The 11,095-nt window shown below is 33.9% G+C and overlaps 1 protein-coding gene across 1 annotated transcript in view; it reads right to left on the bottom strand.

Moving 5' to 3' along the window:
- The window catches only part of LOC108365837 (uncharacterized), a 36,308-nt gene extending 31,261 nt beyond the window's left edge, over positions 1-5,047 (bottom strand). The window contains exon 1 of the mRNA XM_017620022.1: positions 4,843-5,047. Coding sequence (XP_017475511.1) covers positions 4,843-4,972 — 130 coding nt within the window. The 5' untranslated portion in view covers positions 4,973-5,047. The remainder of the gene's footprint in view (positions 1-4,842) is intronic.
- Positions 5,048-11,095: the final 6,048 nt, after the last annotated feature.

Below are 11,095 nucleotides of genomic sequence, written 5' to 3'. Positions count from 1 at the left end.
AGCTGGCATTCTCCTCTCCATTCTCAGATCCATTCCTTTCGAGGTATGTTATTTTTCCCGCAATGTCGGCAGGTACAATTCTGAGCATAGTGCTAAGGGCTAGAGCTGAATATATTTTAGCCCAGACGAAATAAAAAAGCAGGTCATGCCACAGTAATTGATGTTACGTATACGCCATGTGCTACACTTATCATAAGTACTCTATAATCAAATGTTCGCTATGTTGGCCAAAGAACAATTTGTTTAGTTCTATCTTCATGTAAGCTCACATATACATACTTATGTAGAAACGTATATATACATTTTGAAAAATATTATTTTCCTTTATGCAAGAAAGTGATAAATCGAATGCAACAATTTAGCATAATCATATCAGTGCATATGTTGTGCTGATTATTTGCTTCAGTAAATATGTACATAAATTTTTATGCTCTCTCAAAATTGGGAAAACATTTGCTCCACAGTCTGCATATTATCGCTGGTCAGTGCTGTCAACTGTCTTCATATCCTTCTTGTGTTGCTCAGCTCAGTGTACATATGTGTGGCATTTATTAGTTGACCCAATAACTTTTATCACCATCCATTTGTCTACCATTATAAACATATATTTATTACTATATTTGACTATGCACAATATTTATATTATTATCTGTCAAATGATATCATTTGCGTCTGTCATAGAAATAGACTTGTGGGTGGCTACAAATGCTTCATTTTCCCTCGAACAGTGCCACAAATTTTTCTTACCATTTCCAATGGTTATTCAATATTAGCTAGGATGATTGACTCGATTTTGTCAAACCGCTTTGAATAATGATAGGCGATTTTTTACAAATCTTAATTTTTCCAATACCGGTTAAACCGGATTTTTACAGTTGAGTAATCAGCGTTTTCATCTAGTTTAGTTTATGTATATGCATATTTTTATTAATATGTATCTGAATGCTGAAAAATTTTCCATTGCAGAAAATTACTTTAAAATTATAAGTAAAATCTTTCATTGTGGCTAAATCAACGGAAACGGAAGGCTCAGCAAAATGCCAAATCCGATGGTTGTGGGCTATAGGGATGTTAGATGAGTTGATGTGGGGGGGCATACAAAGAGGTAACCGTGTAATCTGCTACAATAGAAGGGAATGGAATTGTTTCAAAGCATCGCGAGCCACACCAAACAACTCGAGCGCTTCGTCTAGCCTAGGCGAGAAGTATAACATAAAAAAGTTCTTTTTACACATTTGATAAAAATTACTAGGAAAAACAAATAAAAATAAAAAAATATTAAAAATTACTAGGATCAAAATTACAAGAAAAAAATTAGCAATTGATTATACGAAACTGATTAGTGGCTGCATAGTACTTTCTACTGCCATTACGTAGAGAATTTCCCCGCTCGAAATTATGCGTATTTCCTTCATCTTGATCTCGACCCGATGAAAAAATTTTACCGAATAACTAGGCCATGGTACATAGAATTTCCGATTTCACACTTTATTGAATGTAGTACATAGTTTAATAAAATTATATTGGAATGTAAAAATTTAATATTATCTGCACTCTTTAAGAAGCAAGACTGCAATTTAAGAATTTATGGCACCCCCGTGCATTTCAAGTGTGCTTGGCCATTGTCATTTACGCAGAAATTTACAAGTTGACACTGACGCGTAAAAATTTCATGACCTCGCTGCACGGCATTCATAAAGAAATTAAACGCCAAGGGCATGTGGGGGCAAATGGTAGATAGTGAAAGATACAGGAGAGAGAGAGAGAGAGAGAGAGAGAGAGAAGTGATGATAATGTATACACCCAACTCAGCGGAACAGGTGTCAATGTGGCCTCAGCTGCCTTGCTGGCTTTCATAGATTGTCCAAAAATGGTGAAAGCATCATAAAAATGTGTCCGTAAAAAATGTAACGAATTCTTAAATTATGCGAATATTGTTTGCAACTTAATAAAAGTGATAGCTATTGCCCGGTGCCGCATGGCTGATGGTGAAAATTAAAAGTGGAATGGAGATTGAAAGTGAAAAGGGGAATTATGTACATACATACATACATACAAACACCTATGCATGTTACGTTGGATATCTCACTGCCTATGCTTGAAGTGATTTATGCAACTATGTTGTTAAGTTTGTTCACTTTTTCTGGGAATTCATGCGTGTGTTTGAGTGCTCGGGACGGGACACCAACATTCCGTTCAAAGGAAAAAAACCACTTATGTTCAGCTATAAAGTGCAAATGGCGCCCAAGGGAATCATCAAAATACACAACAACCGTGTAACAAAAAAAACAACAGAAACAGAAAGTCTGTGCCACAGATACGAATAGCAAAAATATAAGCGAACCAGCAGACTATGAACGACTAAGCTAAAAACAAAAAATTAACTTTGTAACAAAATGCAGGTGAAGAGGTGAAACAGCAAACAGCAGAAAGAGAAGATGGGTAAAAAAAAGTTCAAAAACACCGTTGAAAAGTTATCGCCGCACTCGCCGGATATCATTGCGCTGACCGGTCGGTAACTCTCTACCCGCAAAGTAACTGCCATCAGCCTTTGCGAAATGGATTTTTTATCGGAGAAATAGTATGCCATCACGTGGTCAACAGCTGCACAAACAGCATCTGAGCAATATGGCCAATAAAGTGTTGGACTAACTGCCACTTGTCAAGCACTCGGCAGCGGGCGATTGTTTTGGGTTGGAACGACAGCTGGGGTCAGTTGAGATGGCTAGTAAGTTACATAACTGTATGAAATATTTTTTTTTTGCAGTTTCTAGCTACGCTGTGAATTAGTTGGTTGTCGTAAATGCTCTTACGTTTAGGTAGTTAGCTGCCATTTTGACGTTTTTTTTTTGCTCACAGTCTGCTAGCGCTAGCGCGACACTTAATCCCTTTGCCGGTATTTATGTAAATGCCAGAGCGAACTCGTATACTTCAGCTAGGGACCAATGTTTTTTCTTTTGTTATTTTTCTTGTTGTCTATCTACCCAGAAGGCGTAGAGCAACCCCTGGTATAACTGTTGTAAACGTAAATGTCAAGCATTAAAAAAAAAATAAAATAATTTCGTAAAAATTTCGAGCTTTTTAATAGGTGTTGCTCATTTTCCTCCATATAAACAAATCGGCGAATATACCTAAATGTAGGAAAGGGAATGCACAACAAAGTCAGCAAAAAAAAAAAATACAAAAACTCAACGACAAGCTTCTTCAAGCTTACACCTTATTTTACTAAAATGAAATGGCTCGAAAATTTCCGAAAAGTTTGTTGAATTTTTCTTTTGGATTTAAACGGTTTCTGTTAAAGAATAACTATATTTTTATTTAAAAAAAAATAAATAAAAAATATATTCTTAAAACTTATCAACATGTGGTTTGCTCGAAATTTATAGTCTAGTGTTTGTTAAATTTTTGTATTACTTCTAAATAAAAGGTGTTCTCAGTGTTCTCAAAAGAAACGTTTGCTTTAGTAAGGACTTCTTCATTTGACACAAATTTACTAGAGTGATCGATAATGAAAAATAAGTTTTATAGATATTGAAAAAGAGTATAAATGTCGATAGCTTCATCGATAACTAAATCGATAGATACATATTTATCGATACATATATATCGATAATAATGCCGATCACTTGACGAAAACTGTATGAAAATGAGCATAACCTATAAACATTTTGGTGAAGGTTCGAAAATGACCTTCGATATCCAATCTGCATATCGAACTGAGAACGAACTCAAAATCAACCTTAGTTTACGAACGTGCATAGTATATTGGAAATATACTCGACATGGGTTCGAGTGAAAATCAAAGTAACAAGAGAGAAAGAAAAATCCAGCTCATTCTCGAAGAGAAAAATAAAACAATCACTCTCTCTCATTAAAATTTCAATTCGCTAATGGGCTGGACTTCGAATTGATAACGAAGAAAAAATACATTAGATAACGAAGATTCCGTTTTGCTGGAAAATGACCCATTCTCGAATCGAATACTAACCGATTCCACACTAGTTATCTAGGGCGAGACTCGAGAAAAAGATAGGTTTCCCAATCATTTTCGAATGGTTAACCAAGCCCAATGTTTATTTGGTAACCAGAAATTTCAACAAATATGACAAACAAAAAAACAAAAACAAATTGGCAAATATTGACAGTCTTATCGACAAATATATTGATAGAGTTTGATAAGCAAATCGCTTGCAAAGTCTTGTTTAGAAAAAAATGAGCCCGAAAACTCCTATGAATTCTACAGAACGTTTCCTCGAATAAGCGGGTTGACGGTTTCCAAAAATCTAACATTAATGCATGAGCTATGACTGTGGCAAATTGTTCACAGCTGCTGTTCGCATTCTTCAAGTGGCACACATACATATGTATCTACGCCCATCCATTTGCTTCGGTGTGACCTGCATACTAATAGACATTCGAGACTGCTAGTAATAAACCTACCAACTTCCATCATTTACGCACTCAACCATGCGACGTTTGATGTCCAGAGCGCAGTGCGTAAAATAAGGCTATGACAGAGAGTACTGAACGTTAGCAAGTTAACAAAATTTATGTGTAAAACGCAGACTTGAGCTTTCACACCAGCCACACAAAACAAACAACCTAATTTAATCCAAAGAAAACTATGGAAAAAGCAAAAAAGAAAAGAACAACAAACAAATAGTACTTTATCGCTACGTGTTGTGGTGCTACCAACTTTTATCACCACCCTACTGAACCCACTTTAGTAATTTATCATTTGCGCTCGAGCCGCAGCCCAACAGCAGCAGTAGCAACAGAAAAAAAAAACCAAATGCAAAAAGTAAAAAATAGCATATTGTAAGAACATTCACAAACACTTACCCACTATATTCAGATAGACGGAATGCCCGATCGGTGGTGTTGTTGATATCTGACACTCATAGATGCCCGAATCTTTGCGTTGTGCATAGCGTATACGTAACGTCCAATCCTCGGCGTGCGGCGAATGCATCGCTTCGAAGCGTTGATCCGATGTGTAGGTGTAACGACCAACTGTCAGCAGGTGAATGTCACGATGACGTACCCAGGAGACCTAAAAATGGTGAAAGAAAAAAAGAAGGTTAGTTAGGAAAGCTAACTGGTTGGTTGAGTTGAGTTCAGTTTACGAAAGCAACAACTGTTGTAGAGTGGTTGAGGAAAAAACATGAAAATGCATGTTAGTATGGTACGGCAGGTGTATGCACGTAAAGAGATAAGATTAAAAGCATTCGTAATGGGATTGACTGTTAGCAAAGCACCTTCACGGTTACAGACGTAGAAGTAGTTTAGTGTATGTGTATATGAAACATGTGTGTGAGTGTGTGTGCGCGCGCGTCTTGATGTGTATTCCATGTTAATTTTCTACACAGCTCTTTTGACTATTACGTGTCTGTCTCATTCACGTTATTTGAGCACTCAAAGTTAGACAATTTCCCCTGCAGAAAAAAGTTATAAATTCATAAAAAATAACCTACTTTTAGTTAGCTTTTTTGTGGGATTTCTATAACACATATATAACTTGTAGTTAGCTACAAACAGCTAACTTTGAAACAAGTGGACAAGTATGCAGGAGAAAAGCTCGAGATTGTTTTCTGTAAACGCGTTTATATTTAAATATCCTGCACTTCGCAAATACTTTTTCGAATTGAGGAGAAATAAAATGAAGATCGAAATTTCATATTATCATTTTGAAGTAATGTCTTGCGGAGTTCGAATATGGGACCACCTACAGCAGAATATAGAAACAAATGTAAAATGTTATAAAATAAATAATGTAAATAAAAATAAAAAAATTAAATAAAAATATTTTGTTTTCCTATTGATATTTTATGTCCAAAAGTAGTTAGTTACAAGTTAGTAGCATCAAATGCAGAGGTAACTACCCTTGACTACTTCTAATGCAGGGGTAACCACCCTTGGCTATTTCGCGGCCATCGCCATAGAAATATAGCTAGGTTTCGTCAAAGAAAATATACAGATAATAAGTGACTTATAGCTCCTTCCTAATCAACGTAAAGTTAGCTTATAGTTAGACACATTTCCTGCAGGGTCATAGCTGAATACATACACATATTTTCACACTGCGTTGTAACACTGTTCTGTACGCGTGTGTTTCTGCTTGGTATTTACATGTCCCTGTGACATATAGCAGAGAGAATAGATAGGCGGCATTTTTCTCTTGAGCGATTCAATATTCTTATGGCATGTGGGTTAGGAAATGTTTTAAGTGGTTGATTATAATTTGCAGAGAATTTGTATCGAACATATTATTTATGGAGTTTGGGTGAAATGGGAAATATATTGTAGATGGGGAAGAATTTTTGTGGAATATACATACATATTAACCATCTACCTTCTCAGTACATGGACTTTTTAGTATATTTTGGTGAATAAATATACTCGTTAACTTCAAAGGAAAATATCTCATAAATAAGAAAAGCAGTGTTGTCTTAATCGCTTAATGTTTGAATCAATTAGTAAGACTAAAGTTAATCATGATTAAGTTAATTTCGATTAAAAAAGTAATAGGAATCGTGAAAATAATTTTAAATAATTAATTCTAAATTTTATTAAGCAGATTTTGTGATTAATTAATTTATATGTTGAAATTGCCTGCCGCACTCATGTAGCGCATATATTTATTTATCTATTCATTTCAAGTACAACATACTGGGCTTAGCCCTCACAGGCTTCGATGGTACATAATTAAACATAATAACATTAAGGTATAAATTTATAAGAAGGGTAGAAAACAAATTTAATTCATAAAATAATATTTTAAGTAATTTTTGAATGACTCTCTGGTCATGTCGATATCAACTTGCGAAGATATAACATTAAATAGCGACATACACTTATGAATCGTATGTATGTATCTAAGTACATATGTATGTATGCATCTAATGGCAACTCGAAAGTGAACAATTTTTATGAGAAAGCTTTCAAATGAAAAAATTTATTAATATAGCAAATTTTTGCGATGCAATTTGAGTTGGACTAACGCAAACCCCGCTTTCGTAGTTTTGGAAAATTTATTCTATCCTGTGCAATTGCTTGACGAATTATTTTATTACTAATAACACGCAAACATGTTCACAGGTATATTAAAATCTAGCTTTTTTATATCAGATCATAATAAAAATGCACACCAACGCAATGATGAACCAGTTATTTTTTGAGTATATATTTAACAAGCTTATAAAATTCTTATAAAATAAGTGCAAGTTTTGAGCGGCTTTAAAATCGCATTGATTTTTAATATTTTCTTTTTTGTTTGCTGACGGATTTTTCGGTGTTTTCTCATTTTACTAGAATTGTAATAGCTTGCTAACTGCATACCCAAAAAATGTCTAAAAATTCTGGTTCAAAAGCTCGAAATATAGATAAAAATGTGTGGAATTTTTCTAAGTTCTGTTTAAAGAAGGTATGATTTATATAGTTTTTGTTAAAGAATGCACCATGTTTTTATAAAAAAATATCAAAAAAAAATTTTAGCTTGAAAAATTGTAAATATTAAAAACGAAACACCATTCATCTATTTGTGACCGCCACTGTATATGTACTATATGTAATACATGAGTGCGCGCGGAAAAAGTGTAACATAGAAAGAATAAAATACTAAGTGAGCCGTGAATCCAAATTGTACGAATTTGTTTTTTATTATCCATATTTACTTCATTTTATATAATTTTTTATATAAAAAAAATAAGTTCTTAGTTTATTTATGGTGCTCTCATGAATGGGTTTGGAAGCTGTAGTACACTTAAATGAAAATATCTTATGCCAAGGCGCATTGAATAGGTAGTATCAGTCTAGCAGCTGATTTTACATTTTTTTTTAATTATTTGGTCTCGAAAATATCAAATATATTTAATTTCTTCTCACAAAAATTACAAATTGTTAAAATGTATTTGCATGTGAAACCTTTTTCCATACAAAACAAGCGATTGAATAGCAACTTTTGGACCGCTCGCCCAACTCAGCAGCACAACCGCTGATTACTGGGCCTTGCAAAGCATGGATCAATGCTTCGAGAAGCAAACAAATTTAATAAGAAAGAAAGTTGCAACAATTTTCATTTTTCCAATTAAATTTTTTTATTTTTAATATTTTTATTGAGCTTTGTACCACGATTTATTAGGAAAAATTGAAAAAGCAACAAAGTCTAAGCGGTAGAAGTTATAGCACTATTTCGGAGATCACCACATCTCCTCATCAGACTTCTTTTTTTCTAGACTTCAGCAGGGGGGAAAAAAAAAGAAGTCTGATGAGGAGATGTGGTGATCTCCGAAATAGTGCTATAACTTCTACCGCTTAGACTTTGTAGCTTTTTCAATTTTTCCTAATAAACAATCGTGGTACAAAGCTCAATAAAAATATTAAAAATAAAATGTTAACAAGCCACAATAACATTGAAAAATTTTTGATTTTTTATATGTTTTTTTTTTTGGTATTTCACATGGCACGCTTTGATTTAGAAGAAAAAAATTAGAACAGTTTTTGACACTTTCGATACCAGAAGCAACAACAAAATACACGCGGATGTTGTTTTTGCACTAATGCTACTACCTCTTTGATATGGCTTGCCTTATGCCCTTCGATACATCTGTCGTTACCACTAGTTTTCGCTTAAATAGAACCCAATAGCGTTCGACTGGTCTTAGCTCTGGGCTGTTAGTAGGAGTAGCCCCTTTATGTATAGTATAATATTTATTTTATTGTTGGATCAGAAAGTTTAATATTTTATAAATGTTTATAAAATTATTTCCGATACCTTTAAAATTCTTCTTTTAAAAATGACACTATGGTGTCATATAACAGCGTGTGACAATCAATTTTAACCACACAAAAATTTATATACTCACGAAATTCGGAGCCAAATATGGTAAACTGCGTTTTTGGTCTCTTTCTGATATAAAGATTTTTTTGAAGAACTTCGAAATATCAAGGATTTGCTAAATTCGAAATTTATAAAAAAAAAACAGTTTAATGGAGAATAACAAGAGAAAACTCTTTCAAATTTAAACAAAATAAAATGTTTTGGTGTACAAGGACGAAAAGATATTGAAATTGTCTTTTTAACTTTATTGTTGTAGGATAAACAAAAATGATTTAAATACCTATGCGTCCTTGTGCACTGAAAAAAAATTTAATGTTTTTGAATTCTACGAATTTTGTGATTGGAAAACAAGTGGCGATGTGGTGACGCACATATTCTCACATAGACGTTCAGTAAATGCTGCTCGATGAATAAAAGTTATTTTTTTCTCCTTAACTTTAAGTTTTAATCAAATTATTATTTTTTAATAAATATTTAAAAATGTACATACAAGTACAATAGTAAGCGTAACCGTGTTTTGTTCATATGTTTAAATGAGTCTCCCTACAAACTAACGCTTGCTAAAAATGTAGACTTCCGACCGTCTATGCGAGATTTCAAGCCCGATCATATGAAGGTTAAATATCTGAAACCGAAAATAAATAATAGAAAAAATATGGCATTCAGGGAGCCCCTATTTCGGAGCTCTTTAAATGGTAGCCCTCTCCACCCTTATTTTTTATTTCTTTTAATTGGTTTGGAATTGTAGAGCTAAAAAAACCTACTGATTTAGTTTCCCCATAAAAAGGCAAACTTTAAATAAAACAATAATGGCATAGATAAATTTTAAATTTGCGTCAGACACAAACCCAAATGTCGACTGCGATTTTGTCTTTTATTTGGATTTCGTAGCCTTGGAAGCATACATGCGTCCTCGTCTACCTTCGTGTTGTCGAGCTTCTGGAAGAAATTTGTTTGGCTTTGGTTGCTTAACAAACACACTTTGTCTCTTGCCTTCTCAAATGCTTTTAGTAAGAATGGTTCCTCATTTTGCATACTGTCTACATATTGACGACCGAAGTATTGTATTCCCAAGGCTGATTTTTATTTTTTAAATTTTACTTTACTTATTTACCTTCTTTCGTTCCGCATTTCCTTTGTACCAAATTTTAAATAAATTAATTTTAAGTCCCGCTGTGAGAATGGATGTCTAATTATGTCGTTCTAAAAATCCTCGTGAATTTAAGCTACAACAAATATTTCTCGGCATGTTGATATGTACCTACAGCTTAAATTTAAGACGCTTTTTACAAGGATACAAAGTTAAGGCGCTTTCGTTTTTTCAAGGCGATAATTTTTCAGTTGCGAATTTGTGTAAGATTTTTGTAATCTATGAGATTAAAATTTTTCTCTACAAATGTAATTTTAATGCAAATCCCTTGGCCAACAATGACGTGTTTGCATTATTTTTAGACTTCTGTCTTCAAAATAATTTCCGTGAATTTGTGAACTTTTACGTTTTCATTTTGTATTAGCAAGCGGTACTGGTATCTTTAGTTCGCTTCTTAAATAAACACTGCGGCATTTATGTAGCCGGAAGACTTTTATTTTTTATTTTTTTTTTTACTTTAAACATATCGGATTTTTTTTTATTCTTTTATTCTCATTGAAATATACATACCTAGTCCTTTTTTTATCATTTGGCGGGTGGCCAGCATTTTCGCGCGTTGCTCGTTGTAGCGCCTGAACGCCTAAATGCACACATGTTGCCATTTATTTGGCGTCAGTCGCTGTCGTTTTATTTCTTCTCATCTCCTCTCGCTCTCTAAACTACGTTGTTGGTGTTACTTTCTCTATCATTTTTGCCATTCTAGCCGTCTGACTGTTGTATTTTTTTATTGAAATTCCTCACCCTAAACTTCCTATTTGGCTCTTCTTGGGCTGACTGGCTGGTATTTCGACAACATACATACATACATATCTGTGTTCATACGGAAAAGTAGCTTATGTCGAAAGGCTGGCTTTAGTATAAATCGGCATTCGCAGCATACGATTGCGAATGACTCACTGGCGCTAAGCCGTTGAACACCTTTTGGCAAATAAACGAAGAAGAAATAGTTCCGATACTAGCAAGTCAATATTCTTATTAGGTCTCATCAAAAAATTCCTTGCCGTTTAAAAAATAAAGGGATTGCCGCATTATACTAAAGCCAGCCTTTCGACATAAGCTACTTTTCCATACGAACACAGATATGTACATGCCTAATCACTGCTGAT

The sequence above is a fragment of the Rhagoletis zephyria genome, unplaced genomic scaffold (assembly GCF_001687245.7).
Source record: "Rhagoletis zephyria isolate East Lansing unplaced genomic scaffold, Rhagoletis_zephyria_1.1 Rzeph_scaffold_02015, whole genome shotgun sequence".
Lineage (NCBI taxonomy): Eukaryota > Metazoa > Arthropoda > Insecta > Diptera > Tephritidae > Rhagoletis > Rhagoletis zephyria.
The sequence above is the reverse complement of the archived record's forward strand: the minus strand, read 5'-3'. Positions and strand labels throughout refer to the sequence as shown.